Source organism: Myotis daubentonii, chromosome 6 (genome assembly GCF_963259705.1).
Source record: "Myotis daubentonii chromosome 6, mMyoDau2.1, whole genome shotgun sequence".
NCBI lineage: Eukaryota > Metazoa > Chordata > Mammalia > Chiroptera > Vespertilionidae > Myotis > Myotis daubentonii.
In genome coordinates this window covers 64,387,059-64,409,787 of record NC_081845.1, presented here as the reverse complement: position 1 = coordinate 64,409,787, position 22,729 = coordinate 64,387,059, and the positions used below count along the sequence as shown (strand labels likewise).

Genomic DNA, 22,729 nt, shown 5'->3' with positions numbered 1-22,729 from the left:
GGGCCAGTCAAGAAGGTATGACAATAGCTAAAGTGAGGGACTGCAGGTCAAGCCTGTGTCAGGCCCTTCCTTTTTTGCAATGACACAGCTGCAGTCCTTACACTTAATGGCTACAACCCAGGCCTCAGAAAATGTTACAGATGCTGTCACCAGGGGCTGAGAACTATTTCATCATGCTCCATCTTGCTTTTGCCAAACATTTGATAAAATTGCTTATGTGGCAACCCTAGTTTATTGCAACACCAACTAAGATATTCTCTCAATCACATGATTTTACTCAAATAACCAAGTGGAATATCTTACGATTTTTCTTTTTTTAAAAAATATATTTTATTGATTTTTTACAGAGAGGAAAGGAGAGAGATAAGGACTTAGAAACATCGATGAGAGAGAAACCATCGATCAGCTGCCTCCTGCACACCTCCTACCCGGGATGTGCCTGCAACCCAGGTACATGCCCTTGACCGGAATCGAACCTGGGACCTTTCAGTCCGCAGGCCGACGCTCTATCCACTGAGCCAAACCGGTTTCGGCACGATTTTTCTTATAATGGCCATTTGTCCTTTGACCTCTGGAAACCACACTTGCAGGATCACATCACCCTGTCTTCTGTCAGTTTTTGCTGCCAGTTACTCTCACTAGAATAAACAAAACTACCTACCTTTTGACTATGTCTATTTTAAAATCTATTCTGCTTTATATAAGCAATAGCCCACATTTTAGATAATGTCTCAAAAGAGATTGTGTCAAAAACAATATCCAGACTGCATGTGCTGTTGCTTTGATCTAGTCTAAGTGTAAAGTCTGACAGAAAGCCCAAACCAACTGAACTCTTTTAGGGAAACCATGATTGCTTAACATAGAACATTTAAATTCCTAGTATAGAGATTTTACTCCCACCTTGACCTTAGATTTCAATGAATATATTCAAAGTTGACTTGAGGGGGTTAGGTTAAAAGACTTTTAGACTTTCTTATGTTTTTTAAATTCTATATAGTTATGAGAGAAAGTAAATTTAAAGCTATCACCTGCTTCATCTTGCTTTTACCAAACATTTGATAAAATTTTTTTTCACGAATACCTTGATTAAAATGGTGGAAAGTGACTAGATTATAGTCTTGGTAATAATAATAATAATCTAGATGTGACCTAGATAATAATTTTGGTACTGCAAGATTATTAGGTGACTTTGCAATTGGCTGGACCATAATCAAAGAACATTCTCTAGTGCAATACCTAGGTCTCTGTTTTTGGGCCTAGTTTGTTTAGTAGTAATCAATAATTTAAATAAAACTAAAGAAACATAATTATAAGTATCAGATGTGTAAATAACAAAGTCCACATTTTAACATTCTAGATGGCAGGCTTGAGATTCAAAAGTATCTCAACAAGATGATGAAATATAGCAGAGATATATGTAAACTTCCAACATTGGAGTTCTTCATTTTAACCATACATTGGTGTCTTAGATTGAATCAATATTGGGAGTAGTAGCAAAATCTGAATCGTCTGGAGATTAACAGTAACGTACCAATGTTGATTAGCAGTACATGAACAGTACATACAAATGTACTTTGGAAATGCAAGATGGTGACATTAAGGGAAACAAACTAGGTGAGGGTGTATATGGAAACTCTTATCCTATCTTTGCAACTTTTCTATAAATTTAAAGTTACTCCAAAATAAAAGGCTTGTAAAAAAAAAAAAAGAGACAAAAATTAACCACGCAAATATAGTTTATAACATTGTCAGCTCTTCACTGTCCTACAGAATCTCAGTGTCACACTCCTTTCATCAAATTATTTTTCTTCCCTAAAAATTTAATCATAGCAAAATTTAAAATGTCACTTAAAAATTAATCTATTATTATTGGCTCAGCCACTTGAGAAAAGTTTCACAGTTTCTTACACCTGCCATTGAACCTAGTAATCCCAGTGGTATTTAACACAAGTGAAATGAAAACCTGTAGTTAAACACAAACCTATACGTGAGCATTTACAGTGGACTTATTTTAATTGTCCACAACTAGAAACAACCAAATGTCCCTTAGTTGCTGGGAATGAGTAAACTGTTTTACATCTATTAAAAAAAACAACAACACTGATTAATGACATATGCAAAATGGGTATCTCAACTGCATCATGGTAAATCAAAGAAACCAGACTCAAAAGGCTATATACTGTATGAATACAGGTATATGATATTGGTGCAAAACCAAAATTATAAGAACAGAAAATAGATCAGTGGTTACCAAAGATTGGGAGAGAGGATAGCTGTTGACCACAAAGAGACACAGGGAAAGTTTCAGGGGAAGGGTGGATGGAAACTTTATTGCGATGAGCTGTATACATGTCAAAACTTGCAGAACTGCCGAAACCAGTTTGGCTCAGTGGATAGAGCATCAGCTTGCGGACTGAAAGGTCCCAGGTTCGATTCCGGTCAAGGGCATGTACCTGGGTTGTGGGCACTTCCCCAGTGGGGGATGTGCAGGAGGCAGCTGATCAATGTTTCTCTCTCTCTATCTCTCTCTCCCTCTCTGTAAAAAATCAATAAAATATATTAAAAAAAAATACTTGCAGAACTATATACTTTAAAAGGGTAAATAATAAAAAAGTGGGGAAGGCCCAGCCAGCATGTGGTTGAGCATTGTGACCTATGGTCCAGGAGGTCATGGTTAAGATTCCCAGTCAGGCCTTATGCCCAGGTTGTAGGCTGGATCCCCAGTATAGGGTGAGCAGGAGGCAGCCAATCAATGGTTATCATCATTGACGTTTCTCTCTCGCTCTCCCTTCCTCTCTGAAATCAATATATATATTTTAAAAATATATAAATGAGCCCTGACTGGTTTGGCTCAGTGGATAGAGCGTCGGCCTGCAGACTGAAGGGTCCCAGGTTCCATTCCGTTCAAGGGCATGTACCTTGGTTGTGGGCACATCCCCAATAGTGGGTGTGCAGGAAGCAGCGATTGATGTTTCTAACTTTCTATCCCTCTCCCTTCCTCTCTGTAAAAAAAACAAAAACAATAAAATATATTAAAAAACTATATATGAAATCTCTTGCTTAGGTTTTTTAATATCCTTTGCTTGCTTAGGATATGATTATTGTAACATCAATTAAACATTATTTTTGTTGTCATATCTGTCCCACAGAGACCAAACTGAGCTCTAAACACTTAAGAGATCCAGGAGCCTAGTAAAAGCAGTTAAAGATAAAAGACAATATTCCTTCTATTTACTTCACTCATTTCTATTGGTGACTGCTGGACTACAGCATAACCCTTTCTTTAGAAAACAGCAAAATGATATGGTCCCTCTGAGAGATTTCTATTGGATTGAGTCAACCTTCAAGAGCCATGTGGCAGTTTCCTAACGAAGTTAATACATTTTCTCTTTTAAATCACTGGATGAGCAAGTTATGTATCCTCCTATATAATAAAAGCCTCATATGCAAATCGATTGAATGGCGGTGGCATGGAGGGGCTGGCGAGTGGGTGGCGCCAGGCCAGCCAAGGCGGGTGTCAGTGGACAGAGGGAGGGGAGTGATGGGGGGGTGCAACCAGCAGCAGTGGCAGAGGGGTTATCAGGGGGTGGGGCCCGCTGCTCGCTGCCCTCCAGTCACCTCCCACAGACGGAGGCCACCCGCAGTGGGTAATAGGGGGCGGGGTCAGTACCCTCCCACAGGGATGTCAGTCGGACATCCCCCAAGGGCTCCTGGACTTCGAGAGGGCACCGGGCCTCTAATTAATAGTTATGCTTCAATTCTGGTTTTAACTAATCATGAGAGTTTCCAGAAATATGCAAATGGAGGCCAGTCATTACGTAACTTTGATGCTACTTGGAAGAACCTATGGGTTTGTAAGTGGGGGGGGAAATAGCAGTTATGAAAAGCAAAACCCGATTAGAGAAGAAAACTTTAGGGAGGTAAGCAAGAAAAAGAGGAGGAAATGTATTATTCCCCCTCTTCTCTCACCTGAAACAGCACAGTCTCCATCATCAGAATCCAGAACTCACTCCAGAATGCAACTTTCTGAACTGACTGGATTTATTTCCACAGCATTTCATGACATGTGAACTAGCATTTGACTATCTAAAACATGTAAGGCCATGTTGACACACATGAAATAGACACCCTTGATCTCAAGTTGCCATTTGAGTAATTGTGAATACTACAACCATGAAAACATTCTTTTGGCATTAGCTCAGTTCTCAACTCAACAGGAAATGATACCAAGATAAATTTTAATAAAATTGAAACCATAGTCCTGGTAATATTCTTCAGGGTTTTTACATCCCCTACTGAAAATTACTGAAAACCACTATTTCTTCACTGATTTGTACAGTCAATAGTCTATTGGGCAGAACCAAAAACCAAATGAGCACCTGTGTTCTTAAAAAAACTGCTTCTGGCCCTAGTCAGTTTGGCTCAGTGGATAGAGCATAGGCCTGCAGATTGAAGGGTCTCAGGTTCAATTCCGGTCAAGGGCACATGCCAGGGTTGTGGCTCAACCCCCAGTAGGGGATGTGCAGGATGTAGCCAATATCCCCCCCCCCCCCCAACCCCAACTCTCTAGAAACCAATGGAAAAATATCCTTGGGTGAGGACTAAAAACATTTAGAAATACCAAATACTTAAAAAAAAACCAAGGTGATTTTAGTTTATTAGTGCCATGGGGGAACTTTTAGTTAGCTGCAAATAATCTGATCAGAGCCAGGGATATTTACAAATCGAAATCTCTAGTTGAATTAAGTCTTCTAGAATCACCACAGGAAGATATGAATGCTGTCACTAAAACCCCAAGGTAACGTTGAGAAGAACCATATGCATTCTTTGTGACAAAATCAGAGACTAAAAAGAGCAGAGACTGGGTTAAATGTTAGATCAGAATAAACTGTCATCACCAGACTGGGTCCTTGATCCAGATAGCCAGAGTTCTTGATGCACCTGAGACTTGGGAGGTAAATTAGGGAAGGTGAGGGAATAAATTGTGTTCTGAAATGATCGAAATCTGGTTATACTGCATTGACTATTTTGGGCTTAAGATGTTAAAAAGATATGCCTTAAAGGCAATCTATCTTTAACACCTGAATGCCCTTTTCCATATCCTAAAAACACAATTCCCGGGAACAAATTTCAACAGGACTTTGAGATCTTTACATTGATGGCAACACAAGGAAATGCCATTAGTGTAGAACCTCAGAGCAAAAATGTAACTTTGTTGCCAAAACCGGTTTGGCTCAGTGGATAGAGCGTCGGCCTGCGGACTGAAGGGTCCCGGGTTGATTCCGGTCAAGGGCATGTACCTGGGTTGCGGGCACATCCCCAGTAGGGGATGTGCAGGAGGCGGCTGATCAATGTTTCTCTCCCATTGATGTTTCTAACTATCTCTCCCCCTTCCTCTCTGTAAAAAAAATCAATAAAATGTATTTTAAAAAAAATGTAACTTTGTTCATGAATGTAAAACTAGTTTGTAGTGACCAGTAGGTGGTGCAAAAATCTTTGTTCATGAATGTAAAACTAGTTTGTAGTGACCAGTAGGTGGTGCTCAAAACCAGGCAATTGTCTTGGCAAGCCTACAGATACCCGGTTCTGTGGAGGAAGCTGGCAACTGAACTTTTCCTTGACTCTGGTCACCCTCCTTCCTACCCTTTCTAATAGTGTTCTCTGCAGTTAACCACCACTATTGCGGGGGCGGGGCGCTGCAACAATCTTATTCTAGTAAATCCTACAGCTGTGACAAATTTGTGTATCAGCTACCACTTGAGTTGGCCAATTTTTCCTCACCTGTACAAATTAGCAAATTACAAAAAACTTAAGGGGGCTACTTCCCTCATGGAACTAGAGAAATTTTAGCCTTTTCACACCCCTCTAATGTTTCAGCTTGTACTCTCAAGGCCTACCTAAGAAATGTATTTTGATTTCAGAGAGAAACATCAATGTCAGTCATTCAATTGCCTCCTGCCCTCCCCCTACTGGGGATTAAGCCAGTAACCTGGCATGTGCCCTTGACCAGAATCAAACCCGGAACCTGTCTGTAGGCCAACACTCTATTCACCAAGACAAACCAGCTGGGGCAAGGCTGCACTCTTGGGTGGAGATCATTGGGAGGAAAGGGGGACATGTAATTTCAACAAAGGCAAAAACTTCACAAATTGCTATCCATTTGAAAGTCATTACCTAACAGGATACAATTAACATACAAGCTGTCTGATTTTGCCACTTTGAGCTGGATACTATTACACAGAATTAAAATGTTCAGACTCGTGGAATTCCTTTTCTGTGCATTGATTTACCAACTATCAAAAACTAGATGGCTACCACTCAAGCAAACATCAACTTAACCATAAACCATCACTGCATGCAACTACCCCAGCTAGTTTAAAAGTGCTTTCTTACATCCTACCCAACTGTCACATTTTAGAACCTAATTTTCAGTGAGGTTACTTTTAAAGTGGCACTGAGCAAAATTTCAAATCAGAGCAATCTGCAACTATATCTCCTTAAACTGCCTAATCTCCAATGTGGTAGTATTTCTCCAACTTTAGATGAAAATTCCTATTGGAAGTGGACTTTGAAGCATTTAAGTGACAAAACACACTCAACTTCCAGCATCAATTTATTTTTTCCTAGAATTTGGATACAGTAACTGCAGCAAGACAGTGCTCAATACTATTCAAACCTTACTTAAGGTTAAGCTACCTCAGCATCTGTAAATGTGAATTCACATTCCAGTAAAACTGGAAAACTAAAATTTGACAGACCAACGAATTTACTCAATATTGATATAACTACAAAATTTTACGTTAACACATGGCTTTAACAGAATTTGGCCTTTTGAAACTAGCTTACAAACACAGTTATACTCTTTGCTTACCTGTTCTAACCTATTTAGTGTTACACCAACAGCCCCCCTTTCCCATAGCTTTTACCATGAGACAGGCAATTCAGTGGGGGAAAAAAAATCCCACAAAAACCCCCCAAAGTTCCCACCCAGAAAAAAAATGTTAACAGAACCATCCAATTGTAAGTATCAGCAGATATAATACTGGAAAGAGGTCATGGGCAATTCTGAAGTCCTTTACCTAAGTAGTATAACAGAAAGGTACAGCGTTGACCAAAAGAACACACAGGTTTCTCATTAAACTTTGTTATTTTAATGGGTCTCAAAATTCTGTGACAGATTTTTGGTCATGTTGTTTCCATTAAAAAGTACTGATTTTAAAAACTAATAACTTAAAAACTGCCACACACACAAAAGAACCAAATGGTCCACAAAACATTCTCCTTTCCTTCTGAAGGTTTTACGATGCATTGTAATCATTAACCAGTCTTTTACTATTAAACTTAAATGGCCAATTGAGACAAACAGTTCTGAGACCGTTCTTCCACCACTGATTAAGACTGGGGTGGCAGGTGTTGGAAATAATATTCATTTAGCCTTCTGAGCTTTCTGGGCAGACTTGGTGACTTTGCCAGCTCCAGCTGCCTTCTTGTCCACTGCTTTGATGACACCCACAGCAACGGTCTGTCTCATGTCACGAACAGCGAAACGGCCTATTAAAATAAATTTCGTATTATCATTAGACACAGTACACAAAACAAAGTTTTCATCAAGTAAAACGTATCATTACTGTAAATGCTCGATCTTACCCAGAGGAGGGTAGTCAGAGAAGCTCTCAACACACATGGGCTTGCCAGGAATCATATCAACGATGGCAGCATCACCAGATTTCAAAAACTTGGGGCCATCTTCCAGCTTTTTCCCAGAACGACGGTCAATCTTCTCCTTCAGCTCAGCAAATTTGCAAGCAATGTGAGCTGTGTGACAATCCAGCACAGGTGCATATCCAGCACTGATCTGGCCTGGGTGGTTCAGGATAATCACCTGGGAAAAAGGATTTGAATTTATTTCCCGAGTCTCAAAAGACAGTTAAGGGTCTGGGAGGAAGAACATGACATGCAGTGTTACCTGAGCTGTGAAGCCAGCTGCTTCCATTGGTGGGTCATTTTTGCTGTCACCAGCCACATTGCCACGGCGAACATCTTTGACAGACACGTTCTTGACGTTGAAGCCCACATTGTCCCCAGGAAGAGCTTCACTCAAAGCTTCATGGTGCATTTCAACAGACTTTACTTCAGTTGTAACGTTGACTGGAGCAAAGGTGACCACCATGCCGGGCTTGAGAACACCAGTCTCCACTCGGCCCACAGGGACAGTCCCAATACCTGAAATGTTTAGGGCACAGTCATAAATGCTTGTGAAGAAATTGTAGCCTCCCATACATGTCACATTCTGATATTAATGTTCAACTTACCACCAATTTTGTAGACATCCTGGAGGGGCAGACGCAGGGGCTTGTCAGTTGGACGAGTCGGTGGCAGGATGCAATCCAGAGCCTCAAGCAGCGTGGTTCCACTGGCATTGCCATCTTTACGGGTGACCTTCCATCCCTTGAACCAAGGCATCTGAAGAACAGAAGATCATCAATTACTGTTACCTGCCCCCATACCTGGCCCGCTTCTTTCCAGTGCTTTTTTCAATGGTCTTAAAACTCACATTAGCACTTGGCTCCAGCATGTTGTCACCATTCCAACCAGAAATTGGCACAAATGCTACTGTGTCAGGGTTGTAGCCGATTTTCTTAATGTAGGTGCTGACTTCTTTAACAATTTCCTCGTATCTTTTCTGGCTGTAGGGTGGCTCAGTGGAATCCATTTTGTTAACACCAACAATCAGCTGTTTCACACCCAGTGTGTAGGCCAGAAGGGCGTGCTCACGGGTCTGCCCGTTCTTGGAGATACCTGCTTCAAATTCACCAACACCAGCAGCAACAATCAGGACAGCACAGTCAGCCTTTAAAAGAAAACAAGGCCATATCCTTTTAGTAAAGGGAAGCTCTTCAAAAAGGATGAGCCCAAAGTAACAGACCCAGAGAGCTAACTTTCTAAAAAATGGTGAACTCTACAAACCTGAGATGTGCCCGTAATCATGTTTTTGATGAAGTCTCTGTGCCCTGGGGCATCAATGATGGTCACGTAATACTTGCTGGTCTCGAATTTCCACAGGGAGATGTCAATGGTGATACCGCGCTCCCGTTCGGCCTTCAGTTTATCCAAGACCCAGGCGTACTTGAAGGAGCCCTTCCCCATCTGTGAGGATTAAGAATGGTTACTCGGGAACCAAGACGCTCAAATCCCAACCCGAAGTTCCTGACTCCGCTAGTTGGCATACACGCTGGGTTCCAGCTTACAACTGCTAACCCCAGGTCAGGTCGCTTTACCCTGGTCTGGGAACATGGACGGAGCAAAGCGATTCCACGCATGTTGGCCCATCCCCAAACTCGTGTGCCATGCGGGTGTGGACGGGAGACTATTTTTTGGAAAAGTACCACTTGCTGTAATCGCCCAAGTTAATGTACCCACCTCAGCAGCCTCCTTCTCGAATTTCTCGATGGTTCTCTTGTCGATGCCCCCACATTTGTAGATCAGGTGGCCGGTAGTGGTGGACTTGCCGGAATCTACGTGTCCGATGACGACGATGTTGATGTGAGTCTTTTCCTTTCCCATCTTGGGTTTGAGTTAGCGGTGGTTTTCACAACACCTACATTTAAGGGAAAAAAAAACCTTTTAAACCCCTGCCCCACAGGCTTCCGAATAAGCCAGGATCCAAACTCAAAGGGCAAATTCCAAGGAGAATCGGAACCAACGCCAAGCTGGCCCCGCTCCGGCCTCCACCCACCGAGCGGGGCACCTCCGCGGCGCCCGGCTCCTCCCCCGCCGGCCGGCCCCGCTCCGCGGCCACGGGTAGAAATGGAGGCGGCGCCAGGCCGGGCCGGCTCACGGTGCGGCCCCGAGAAGCGGCAGCCGCGGGGGACAGGCCCTTTCCTTTGTGCGGGGACCCACCCGCCCGCCCGGGCCGCGTCCTCCATTTTGAGTCCCTGCCCGGCGCCGGGAGCGGCCATCTTTCCGCGCACGCAACTGGTGCGGGCGGGCGGGGTGGGTCCCAGGCGTTCGCCACGGGCGCCTCGTTCCCCCCGAGGCGGCCGCTGCCTGCCGGCCATGTGCGCCTGGCGGGCCCCGCCGCCGTCCCCCGCGAACCCGCCGGGCGCCCCCCCCCAACTCAAAAATAACCCTGCCGAGATCCCGACCAACCGCGGTTGAACCACCCCGACGGGAAGCACGAGAGGTGCTCTCCCTGGAAACCGCAAAGGGCCGGAGGCTTTAGGGTGCCGGGCCAGGCCGGGAGGCCGAGCGGGGCTCGCACGCGGCCGGTACGGCGCGCCAACCAGGCCGCAAGCCCAGCACGAGGCCGCGGGGCGCTCCCGGAAAAAGCGCAGGCCTCGAACCCCCCACCCGCTCCCGGCCCGAAATTCGGGGCCCGGAACCGCGCACAGGGGCGCCGGGGCGCGGCGGGGGGACAGGCCCGCGAGGCCGCGGCCGGCTCCCGGAGGCCCGGCCCGCGGAGGCCACGCCCGGTACTCACCTGTGTTCTGGCGGCAAACCCGTTGCGAAAAAGAACGTCCGGCAGGACTACGGCACTTATATACGGCGCTGCCCCCACCCTCGGGGAACGGGGCGGAGCCAGCGCACGACAGCCTTTCCCAGCGCGCCCCGCGCCCGCGCCGGCCCTCCCCCCGCCGTCCGGGGGCCGTGGGCGAGGTGCGCTCGCCCCGCCGAAGAGCACACGTCGCCTCGCGCATGCTCCTGCCGACGCCGGTGACGACGCGCGCGAGGGGCGCGGGGCGGGGACGCGCGCCGCCCGGATTCTAGGTTCGTGGGAGTTTGCCGACGGTCCCTGGGACCTCCCGCGGCCCCGGCGCGGCCCCCTTTTGTAGGAATGGCTCCCGGCCGCGGCTTGGGGATGGGCGGCGCGGAGGCGGTGGGCGGGGATGCTCGGGACCTTCCCTCCGCCATTCCCGGCGGAGCTGCAACGATGTGACCTCGAGATTGGGGTCTCCCTGCACCCCGCGAGGCACCTTCCGTGCTCACCTTTGTCCCCTCGCAGGTCTCGGCTGGGACCGGCCCTGGAACCGCTTCCTCTGCGGGTCGCACAGCCCCTCCGGCTGGCTCCTCCCCCGCCTTTGCCCTCGACGCCCCTCCCAGCTGAAGAGCCCCGCGCTTCGCGTTAGAGGATGGTGAGCAGGCGCCTCCGTGGCCGCCAGCCCCACCGACATGCTACCGGGGTGGCCACCAGCGCCACCGACATGCTACCGGGGTGGCCACCAGCGCCACCGACATGCTACCGGGGTGGCCACCAGCCCCACCGACATGCTATCGGGGTGGCCACTTGCCTTGTTCCAGTCAAAGCCCGGCTCACCCGTTCGCCCCACAGTCCAGTGTTTCAGTGTAGAATAGACTCTAGTCTTACAGTTTGCCTTCCTTCTACCGCTGGTTTTATTACACTAACTAAAGGGACCCTGATGGCGTGTCACCCTCGTGGTGCATTTTCCCCCAGTTAGTCGTTCACTCGGGTTGCACGCATGAGCAATCTAAAAGGAATTTTCAAATTCAGCCTTTCCACATGACCTCATGTGGAGACGCATCGGCAAGGTCACCCCCCCCCCCCCCCCCGTGTGAAATCACTGCTTCTCGACAGTCGCCTGGGAAACTGGATGAGGCCCTTTTGGCGGCCAATGGGGCAGACTCAGAAATACTCCCCTGGAGAAAGCACCTTTTTAAAATTAGCTGATCACGACATCATTCTGATGCCACATCTCCAGCCAACCCATTAGCAAATGGTTGAGAGCCTGCCGTGTCCAGTGCTGGGCGAAGCTCTGTGGCACGTGCAATAGAAACACTTTCTGGAGAGGAACCTCAATCAAACGGGAGGAGCAAAGCTGATGCATAAAACAATTGGGGAGCAGTGAAGGGCAGACGTGTGCTGGCTCTCTATTCTATTGTAGGATATAGTTCCAGTCGGCTTTCAGTTACTTCTCACACTCAGATGCCCCCCCCCCCCTTTTAATGAAAGAAGCCTTTCGGAATAGCCTTCCTATGTTTTCTTGTTTTACCAGTCTTTGTGGATATAAACTCCTAAAATCAGGTTTTTCTCTTTCTTAAGAGGTTTTTCTAGCCTCAGTTTAACTTCAAGATCGTTTTCATGAAAGAAACCAGGCCACGTAAGAGTTTCCCTAGAATACATCTTTTTCTAGCAACAAAAATCTTTTCTATATTTTTTTTTCCTAGCTTCTCTCGCAAATTCTTTTTTTCTCCCTGCATTTTCCTAGTAACCTCCTGGGCACTTCTGAGTGGGCGCCCTTATTCGTGTCGCGATACCGGCCAGACCCGGGGCCAGGGCGCGGGAGCGGGGAACTCGAGCCAGATGGTGCGTTCAGGTTAGACACCGGCCAAGCCTCCGGCCGGGGCGGTGCCCACCCTCCCGGCCCATCGGGGCCGCCGCGGGACGGGAACGGGGGTCCCGAGGAAGGCGAGGCGGGCGGGGGCGGTCCTTCCCTCGCTCCGGCTCCCCCGACCGCGCGGTCCACGCTTCCCGGGCGCTCGGACACGCGTGGGCGGGCCAGGTCCTGCGACATGGACCGGGCAGCTCGGGCCGCTGGCTCGGATCGGCCAGGGGCCCGCCCGGTCACCCCGATCCGCCCCGGGACACGCCCCCCCTTGAGGTCACTGCTTCGGCGCTCCGAGTGCGGAAGGAAGCGCCGGGCGGAGGCGGAGAACCCACGTGGCTCAGGGTGGGGGTCGGTTTTCGTCAGGGTGGCTTGGCCTCTAAAAGACTGAAGCAAATACACTTAAAAAAAAAAAAAAAAGCTTTTTTCCCCTGACCCTATGTTTTGAATATAATCCTAATCCATAATCGTTTCCCCCCACGACTTTAGAGCAGACACAGTATGCCTTTTAAATGTTAAAACGGTAACAGTAACATTGTTGAGACTTGTCAATGTGCTTTGGGGTCAACAACCTAAGGTCGAATTTTCCTGAAGATTTTTCTTAAAGCTGCACATACTATTTAGAGTAGCAGACTGTTAAAATACACTGTAGAGATCATATGCAAGACCCTATTTTTTTTAAAAAAAGGATTTTAGTTATTAATTTGCTTAGTAAACGGGTAAACACTACTAGTTCTTTGATATCTGTAATTGTGATTCACCAAACATTTTCAGTATTGGCTAATTACTCTATTGGACCTAATTTAAAGCAGCTTTAAGTAATTACATTTTGCTGTGGTTTGCCACGTTTTCATCTTGCCTGTGCCAATTAAAAATTATGTTTTAAGCCCAGCCCGCATAACTCAGTGGTCGACCTATGAACCAGGGTGTCAGGGTTTGATTCCTGGTCAGGGCACATGCCTGGGTTTCGGGCTCCTTCCCCTAGTGTGGGCCGTGTGGGAGACAACCGATCAATGATTCTCTTTAATTGATGTTTCTATCTCTCCCTCTCCCTTCCTCTCTAAAATCAATAAAAATATATTTTTAAAGGATATTTTAGAATATGATTAAGCCAAGGAATATTTGGCTTGAGAATCCAAGTAAAATGGGTACTTCATTCAGTGTGCCGAGCACTATTCTAACATTTGCAGTATTTAATGTAACCCCACAACCCTCATTTTGCAGATGGCGGGACCTTAAGGCAAATGATAGCTTATGCATCATAAGGAAATGCAGACATATTATTATTATTATTATTATTTTAAATATATTTTAGTGATTTTTTACAGAGAGGAAGGAAGAGGGATAGAGAGTTAGAAACATCGATGAGAGAGCAACATCCATCAGCTGCCTCCTGCACACTCCCTACTGGGGATGTGTCCGCAACCAAGGTACATGCCCTTGACCAGAATCGAACCTGGGACCGTTGAGTCCGCAGGCTGACGCTCTATCCACTGAGCCAAACCGGTTAGGGCAGACATATTATTTTTTAAAGTTTTACCTTTTTTTGCACAAAATGGTAAAATACAATATATTACCTTGCTTTTTTCACTTAATACTTCTTGGAGATCTTTATTGTGAGTACATTAGGGCCCAGTATAGCAGCTTTGGAACCCAGGAATCTGACCAGAGAGCTAGCCCTAACTTTTTTTAGCAGGTCTAAGTAATAGCATTGAAATCAGGAAATCAGGCATTCGGTTCTAATGCTTACAGAGCTGTGATAGCCAGTAGTTCTTGGTTTCTCAGTGCATCTGTAACAGGGCTGCTTGTGATTCAACCTCAGTATCTACCTCACAATTCTAATGTCATGCAATGACATGAAATCATATGGGGGCACTCAGTTATCTAATTAAAATTGTGTTTCTATAAGCTTTTTGGACAACACCTGCTCTCAATTGGTTTGCCTTGTGACATTGAGAGTAGAGAAAATAAACTCACTGGTATCTTTCTATTTCTAAAAATTTTGAAATAGGTTATATATGTACATAGTAAAAAATTGTAGAGGGGGTTATATAGTGAAGTGTTAATTTCCTTTTAGGGGTTTAGAGAAGTCTAAAGAATATGCCAGGAAACTAAAGTTATTTCTATTACTTTTCTCATGATTCCAAAGCCAGTGCCTATCAGGATAGATGCCCTTTCATTTGGTATGAAGGAAAGGATTTAAAAAAAAAAATAAAAGGAGAAGAAAGGATAGCCTTCCCTCACTATTTTTGACGAATACACATTTTATAGACAGCATTCAGTTCAGTATTTCTGTCTTCATAGGTGACATAGTTGAAAGAACACTGGACTAAAGAGCTAGAGTCTGTTCTCAGCAATCTTATTTATTAGCTGTGTGATCTGGAATAAATCACCCTTGAACTTGGTATTCTACTGTAAAAAAAACACTAATAGTACCTATTTTACAGAACTGACCATTAGGATGAAATGAGAAAATGTACCTGAACATGCAGACCAGTTTTACAAATGTTAGTGCTTATTATAATTAGAAAACAATCATTAGCTCTTTTTTAAAAAGCTGAAAAAAGAAAACTCTGCTCCAACTATAGAGAAATTTACTCTATCAATTATCATTATTTATTCTAGTAATGAGTACTCTTTGGTCCATTTCACTTAAGTATAAAACTATAGATTCACAAATACATGTGACAGTGTGTGTGTGTACTGTAAGTGGCAGGGACTTTCATATTATGGTATTCAGTTGGTAATTGTACAGGACTTCAGAAGTCAGTCTTTATTCATCCATCAACATTCACTGAGCAGCTACTGTGTGCCGGGTACTTAGCTAGACATCGAGGAGACAAAAAACAATCACTGTTGGATGGTGTGTGCGGCAGAGCCCTGGAGAGGTGGGAGGGGGAACACTAGCAGCAAACAGAGGATTCCAGGGGCGTGTGAGTGCTGGAACCAGGTAAGCCCAGGGTGCTTCTGAGCACTCAGGAGGGACCCAGGCTGGGGCGGGGGGTGGAGCTAAGACATTAGAAGAAAAACCTGCTCAGAATAGAGAGGGTTTCACCTTGTTTGGGTGGAAACAGAGTAGAAACCTTGGAGAATGAGTGTTTTGGGTGATTGCCCTTGAAAAAAGGTGGGAGAGGGATCTTGCTCCTCCCTGGACAGGTACAGAGAGCAAGACATATCTGTCTGGGGTGTTCACTGTGATTCCCACCCCCTCCACCCTCCCAGGGGCCTGTGAAAACCATTGGGGCTTCAGAGATAGGCAGACCTGGATCCACGTCTTGAATCCATCACTTACTGGCTGAATGGCTCTGGGCAAGTTATTTGGCCTCTTTAAGCTTCAGCCTCCTCATCCATAAAAAGAAGATGACAATTCCTATCCCATAAGACCACTATGAAAATTAGATAAGAAAAGTGCTGAGCATGTGTTTTTGCACCAAGTTAGAACAATAATTGGCAGGGAGTTTTTCTTTTTTGTTTGTTTTTATCCGTTATGTATATAGTATACTAGTAGTGCTTTCAGAGTGAGGCAGTCAGAAAGCCTTCACTCAGATCCCTGTTGGCTCTACCACAGCTAGCGATGGGATTTTTGGCAAGTGATTTAACCTCTCTAAGCCTCGGTTCTCATATCTATAAAGTGCAATAATAATAAATAATACCTACTCCCTAGGGTTGTGGTGAGGATAAGACAATCAATGTAAAGTACTTAACACAGTGCCCAGCATCTGAATATCCTTCGATAAATCTTAATTGTTTGCTATTTTGTTTTTTGTTATTTGAGAGTCCTCATGAACTAGAATCTTGTCATAGAATGAAGTTTCTTTACTAAGAAAATACCATAATGACCTTGCTTTATTTTATTTTTTATTTATTGACTTTAGAGACAGAGAGGAGGGAGAGAGAGAAACATTGATTTGTTGTTCTACTTATTTATGCATTCATCGATTGATTCTTCTTTGTGCCCTGACTGGGATCAACCTGCAATCTTAGTTTATCAACCAACTGATCTACCCAGCCGGGCCCACTACGACCTTGCTTTGATCTCTGTGTTTAACATCCCTGCATTTTAGGTTTACTTATTAATTTCCTTATCAGCTCCATTTTTAAATCTCAAAGATACTGTGTTTTAAATATTTTGAAGTTAGATATGTTTTAAAAAGTTATTTTTAAACTAGGATTTTTAAAAATCAAAGGCAGCATTAACAGTCCCTCCTAATTCTAAAGTCCTGTCACATCCTTGTACTTTTTAAGATTGAATGTCCATCCTTTAAAAATGTTTTAGTTTGGTATCTTTTAAATTGTTGCTATGTCATCTCTTCTGTTTTTCTAGTACCATCTGCTTCCGGTATGTCTACTGGCAAGCTGCTTTTGCTACAAAAAGAACTTTGCAGACTTATTTTTTTTTTAAAACACAACTCTTTTATATGATTGTTATGGAAACAGCATGTCATATACTCATCAATGAAAAGGGAAAACCAGGTTTCAGTAAGTGGGGAAGCACTATGGGAAGCTATTAGGTCACTTTCTTTTTCTTTTTTTTTAACACACTCATTCAAAATGAAAAAAAAAAAAATCTGAAAGCCATCATATGCATAAAAACTATTGATGATCTCTCCATGAATTTGTATATATATGTGGATCCACTCTGGAATAGCAACTACTGTCCTTTTTTATATAATACTACTAGAGGCCCGATGCACGAAATTCGTGCAAGAGTAGGCCTTCCTTCCCCTGGCTGCTGGTACCAGCTTCCCTCTGGCACTGGGACCAGGCTTCCTTCACAGCCCTGGCTTCATCCGGAAGGTCATCCGGAATAATATTATGCTTTTATTATTAGAGATATTGTTTCCATATTTGATTTCATTAATTTTAGTTAACCTGTACCTGCCTTTGCTCTCAAAGTCTACAATAATAAACTCTCCAGGCTGGAAGAGAGTTTAGTTTTCATCTAGTGCAGCGGTTCTCAAACTGTGGGTTGTGACCATTGGAAAACACATATAGCATAACAGATAGTTACATTACGATTCATAACAGTAGCAAAATTACAGTTATGAGGTAGCAACGAAAATAATTTTATGGTTGGGGGGTCACCACAACATGAGGAACTGTATGAAAGGGTCGCGGCATTAGGAAGGTTGAGAACCACTGATAGTGAATCCCACTAATTTTACAGACAAGGAAAAGTGTCAGAATGAGTGATTTGCCTAGTACTCACATGGTTAAAGATAAAGGCTGCCCATCCTCTGGCCTCCATTTCTTGCCTTTGGCAAGTAAAGTAGTACAGATTGAAAGTGCACATGCAGAGCTTGACTAGCTAAGTTCAAAGTCTATCTCTGGTATTTACTAGCTATGTAACCTTAACATATTAGTTAACCTCTTTAAGTCTCAGCTTCCTCATCTGTAAAATGGGGATATGACTTATTTATAGAGTTATAATGAGAATGAAATAAGATAATATATATATTTTTAAGTGTTCCTTACATTCTCTAAGAATTAACTATTTTTTTAAAAATATATATTTTATTGATTTTCTACAGAGAGGAAGGGAGAGAGAGAGCTAGAAACATCGATGAGAGAGAAACATCGATCAGCTGCCTCCTGCACATCTCCTACTGGGGATGTGCCCGCAACCCAGGTATATGCCCTTGACCGGAATCAAACCTGGGACCTTTCAGTCCGCAAGCTGACGCTCTATCGACTGAACCAAACCAGTTTCGGCAAATCAACTATTATTGTTTTGTTCATTATTCTGTCCTCAGCACCTAAAACAGTACCTGTGAATGGATGAAGGATGAGTTAGTGTGTCTCTGTGCTATCTTTGACTAATCGACTCAAAAAGAGTTTTTCTGTATTTTTGTGGAAAGATGACCCTCACTGTCAGACATCAGCAGATTAGTTTCTGTTGCAAAAGGTAAGTGAAAGCTGTAGGTAGAACTTCTTTTTTCCCCTACATTGGTTAATATAGTATGGAGAAATAGTGGCCGAACATTTCCCAAATTGGTGAAGGACAGAGACAATTTACTCAGTGAAGCCCACGAAAGATAAGACCTTTCTTAGATACATCATAGTCACACTGCCAAAACACAAAGGTTGAGAAGAAAACGGAAAGTGCTCAGAGGAAAAGAGGGGAGCACATATAAAGAGGCAGATTGAAATGACTGTGGACAGCTCATCAGAAAGATGGAAGCAAAGAGATAGATGAACAACATCTTGAAGTGCTGAAAGAAAAAAAATAAACCTGAACAACCCAGAATTCTTTATCTAGTGAAAATATCCTTCATGAATTGAGGTGATAAAAATCACACTGAGATATCACTACGCACACACTAAAAAGGCTAAAATTAAAAAGACAGTACCAACTTTGGGCAAACAGCTGGAAATAACATGGCTAGTGAGAATATAAAATGCTACAATATCTTAAGAAAACAGTTTAGCAATTTCTAAGGAGGTTAAACATACATTTACCATATTACTACTTCTACGAATTGATTAAGAGAAATTAAAGCACGTGTCCACAAGACTTGGGGCCAAATGTTCATAGCAGCTTTATTTGTAATCACCAAAACCTGAGAACAACCCAAATGTCCATCAACAGGTGACTGGATAAACAGATGATGGTATACCCATACAATAGAAAACCGCTCAGCAGTAAAGAGGAATGAACTATATAGTCCTGTGGTGTGGCTCAGTGAGCAACAATCCATGAACCAAAAGGTCACTGGTTCAATTCCTGGTCAGAGTACATGCCTGGGTTGCAGGCTCAATTCCCGGTGTGTGTGTGTGTGGAGGAAGCAGCTCTTCATTGATGTTTCTGTCTTTCTCTCCCTCTCCCTGTCTGAAATCAATAAAAATATATTTTAAAAAAATTAAGAAAATTGGGGAAAATGCAATTTATTTTATCATGAAATGAAGCAATCAGTGCAGGAATATTTTGCTCACATAACTTGTTTTACATCATAAATGGCCCAGGAGTTGGTAAGCTGAGCGAAGGACAGGACTCAAGCCTGGCTGGCTCCACCTCCTCCCTCAGGTGTCATTCCAGCTGCTGTATTCTCAGAGGAGTCTGTCTGAGAAGCTTCCCTGTTATTTTCCATTACAGTCCCTTCTTTGTTTCCTTTTTACCACTTTTCACAACATGTAATTATTTTATTCACTTGGCGACTGTTTCAGCTTTGTCTCCTCTACTCCATGACAGCAGAGACCTTGTAGACTTTCTTTCTTTCTTTTTTTTTTTTTTTGCTTTTACCATGAAATCTGGTGCCTGGCACATAGTCCATGGTCAATAAACATTGTTGAATAAATGGAGAGGGAATATGGGAATGCAGTCTGTTTCACCTTTAGTATATTTTTCTACTGACACATGAATGCTGTCTTCACTTTAAGAATCAACTGTAAAAATCTTCCTTTGGTATTAAAAATCATTCTAAAATTCATGTGTTTTCCAGTAGCCCTCCTAATGGGCCCTGGTCTCTCTCTCTCTTTCTATTTTGGACTATGTTTTCTTAATTGATTTTTTTTTTTTTTTTAGGTTTGATGAGGAATGAGGGTTATACCCCAGCCTTCGTGGGGGCAGGGAACATTCTGGACATTGTTGCCCTAATGTCTGCCTAGCAAATAGAAAATGACATTTAATGTGGCCTGAAAGGGGAGTCGACCACACTTATAACTGGGATTGACTTAGAATCAAGTAGGGGGTGGTGAGGGCTGTGGAAGCTCATTGAGAACAAACACATGCCCTATTTCTCCATCCATTCACCCACCCACCCATCAGTCATCCTCTCATTCAGTAATTATAGCTGAGCTCAGACCTATACCAGCACTGTTCTGGATGGCCTATGCATATTAATTAATTTAATCCTTACAGTTACTCTAACAGTTTATAAATGAGAAAACTGATAACCACATCTTAAGCATTTATTGCTCAGTAGTCTTTGACAAGGAGCTGACAGTCTTTCTAATCAGATAGATAATGTAGTTAAAAAAAAAAACACTGATAATTTTCCAAATCACCTTTGACCCATGAAATCATAATGGAATAGTATTTAAGCAAAACTACATGTACTGTCCTGCCGGGATCCAACCCCAGCGGGTCCAGGGGTCCCCAAAGGTGTGGACGGAGTCGGCGAAGAAGGAATGACACGGAGACAGCGTTCAGTTGATCAGCAGCCTAGCCAGGATCTCCAGCCAAGTTCTGGTCTCGATCTCCAGAGAGGTTCTGCTTCGGATCTCCAGCCAGGTTCTGTGGCCATGTTCCCTCGCTAGGTTCTCCAGCCAGGTTCTGTCTGAGATCTCCAGCCAGGTTCGGTCACCAGGTTCTAGTCAGGCTCTCTTGCCAGCCTCTGCAGTCAGGTTCAGTCCAGGATCCCTTGCCATGTTCTCTCCAGCGAAGCTCCTCCATCTCCAGGTTCCGCGTAGGTTCTGTCTTCTGAATTCTGTCTCTGAAGTTCTGTCTTGTTGATTCTGTTCTAAGTTCTGTCTTCTGAATTCTCTTCTAAGCTCTGTCTCTTTCTGTCTTGTTACATCTGTATTTATACCAGTTGATTCAATCCTATCAATCTCTATTACAAAGGTTAGGGCGTTTCTTATCTCCATTCCAGGGAGTAAAGATTATGCAGCTTAAGCATGATTGTTTGTAGTTAAAGTGATTAATTACCCGCCTGGCATTTAGTTAAAAGGTTTTATTCCCTCCCTAACTTCAGGGGAAAATCCCTACCTGGGGAAACAACCTTTCTCGGAGAGGTGACCTTGGTTAAAACACAGTGCCAAGAAGGTGAGCAAACATATTAAGAACAGTATTCCATATATGCCGGGTCCCTTGAAACAGCAAGGATGGACCGGCTCCCGGCACTGTCCCAGATTATGGGAAGTGTTGCCATGCAACACGCGTTGGATGAAGTCAGTGCTAAAGAGGAGAAATGAGCAAAGGGCTGCAGGGAGGAAGCTGAAGAGTGGAAAGAACGTGGAATTGGGGTTGGAGGCTTGGGATTGAATCAGGTCTGTTTCCCATGAGCTCTGTGTCTTGGGCACGTGCATGAGGATCAGTTTCTACACCTGGGAAGTGAGAGCGACGTTCTCTAGAGGAGTTTCCTGAACCCCCCAGACCTGGCTAAAGGCTCTCTGTGCTTCTCCATCCATTTTGCAATGTCTTGCTGTCATTTGCCACATGGAAAGTACTCTTGATATGACCCTCTCCCTTAGATTATCAATTCCTGCAGAAAAAAAGTGTCCGGGGATCCACTAACTAGGGCCTGGGTGAGCCACTCACTTCTTTTAAAGCTGAGTGGTCCCTCAGATCTCCCTCTGTCACCATCACAGAGCAGCATGCCCTGACCCTCTCCTCACACATTCTGCTCCCTTGTCCCCCAAAACTACGACGATTCCTTTGCATAAGTGTTTATAGAACCACATTTCTTTACTGTCTTCCTTCGGGTTACTTGTTTTAGCATGTACTTATACACGTAGTAATCCCTCCCTACCCACAGCCACATAGGCCTCGAGAAAGCTGTTATATACATATATGGTTTACTGCTGGATTCCCTGTGCCTGGGCAACCCTCACAGAGGATATGGGCCTTTAAAGTGTAAAGGATTTGTACTGTCATCAAGGTTGGAAAGCAGTAATTCAATATATGTAAATTCATGGTTTGTTTAAGGAAAATTCAATAATCCTGTGTTTTTCTAGAACACTGGTTCTCAAACAGGGGTGAGTTCACCCGCCTCTCCCAGGAAATAATTATCAATGTCTGGAGACATTTTTAAAAGATTATTTTAATTTACTTTGTTTTAATTTATTGATTTAAGAGAGAGAGAGAGAGAGAAAGAGAGAGAGTGAGAAAGAGAAAAAACAAAAAACATTGACTTGTTTATGCATTCCTTGGTTGATTCCTGTATATGCCCTGACCAGGGATCGAACCTGCAACCTTGGCCTATCAGGATGATGCTCTAACCAACTGAGCTACCCAGCCAGGGCCTAGACAGTTTTTATTGTCATGACTTGGGGACGCTACAGGCATTGACTAGGCAGAGGCCTATTCAAGTTGTTAGCCAGGCTGCATTCTCCTCAGAGGGCGATGGGGAAATACCTTACAGTGCTCAGGACAGGCCCATACAACAAAGAATTATGTGTGATTCTAGCTCAACATGTCAGTAGTGCTGGGGTTGAGAAGCCCTGTTCCAGAATAAACAGAGTTGGACACACAGTTTAAGGCTTTATTGTGGAAAGCCCCAAGTCCATCCTGACAACCTCAAACACTGATTAGGACACACTTATACTAGCAAATGCTTGTGGAATGAATTTAAGACTTGAAAACCAGTTAAATGCTAAATTGAGGGCAAATGTTGAAGGACATTTCTCCAGACCCAGAATGGGATAGGAGGTACTTTCCTCTTCAGCCA

The 22,729-nt window shown here is 44.0% G+C and overlaps 1 protein-coding gene and 2 long non-coding RNA genes across 4 annotated transcripts; 2 read left to right on the top strand and 1 right to left on the bottom strand.

Annotated features, from left to right (window-relative positions):
• Positions 1–5,430: 5,430 nt before the first annotated feature.
• On the top strand, positions 5,431–7,539 carry LOC132237153 (uncharacterized). The gene is made up of 2 exons (XR_009453471.1): positions 5,431–5,481; positions 5,536–7,539. It is a non-coding gene; the product is annotated as an uncharacterized LOC132237153 (long non-coding RNA).
• Positions 6,596–10,614, bottom strand: EEF1A1 (eukaryotic translation elongation factor 1 alpha 1). The gene is made up of 8 exons (XM_059701175.1): positions 10,481–10,614; positions 9,421–9,598; positions 8,968–9,147; positions 8,555–8,851; positions 8,313–8,463; positions 7,967–8,223; positions 7,648–7,882; positions 6,596–7,551 (listed from the first exon to the last, which is right to left on the bottom strand). Exons 2-8 carry the CDS (start codon positions 9,562–9,564, stop codon positions 7,427–7,429), a joined length of 1,389 nt encoding a protein of 462 aa, XP_059557158.1. The 5' UTR covers positions 9,565–9,598; positions 10,481–10,614; the 3' UTR covers positions 6,596–7,426.
• Positions 10,615–10,655: 41 nt separating this feature from the next.
• LOC132237152 (uncharacterized) lies at positions 10,656–19,154 on the top strand. Of its 2 annotated transcripts, none has more exons than XR_009453469.1 (3): positions 10,656–10,767; positions 18,095–18,246; positions 18,931–19,154. It is a non-coding gene; the product is annotated as an uncharacterized LOC132237152 (long non-coding RNA). The 2 variants fall into 2 exon arrangements; XR_009453470.1 differs by lacking the exon at positions 10,656–10,767 and adding an exon at positions 16,630–16,820.
• Positions 19,155–22,729: the final 3,575 nt, after the last annotated feature.

Excerpts from the sequence above, each read along its gene's own strand:
- EEF1A1 (XM_059701175.1), bottom strand. The coding sequence starts at position 9,564 with ATGGGAAAGGAAAAGACTCACATCAACATCGTCGTCATCGGACACGTA. Across the intron at positions 7,883-7,966 it reads CAGCTGGCTTCACAGCTCAG|GTGATTATCCTGAACCACCC; the intron begins GTAACACTGCAT and ends CCTTTTTCCCAG. Across the intron at positions 7,552-7,647 it reads CTCTGACTACCCTCCTCTGG|GCCGTTTCGCTGTTCGTGAC; the intron begins GTAAGATCGAGC and ends TTATTTTAATAG.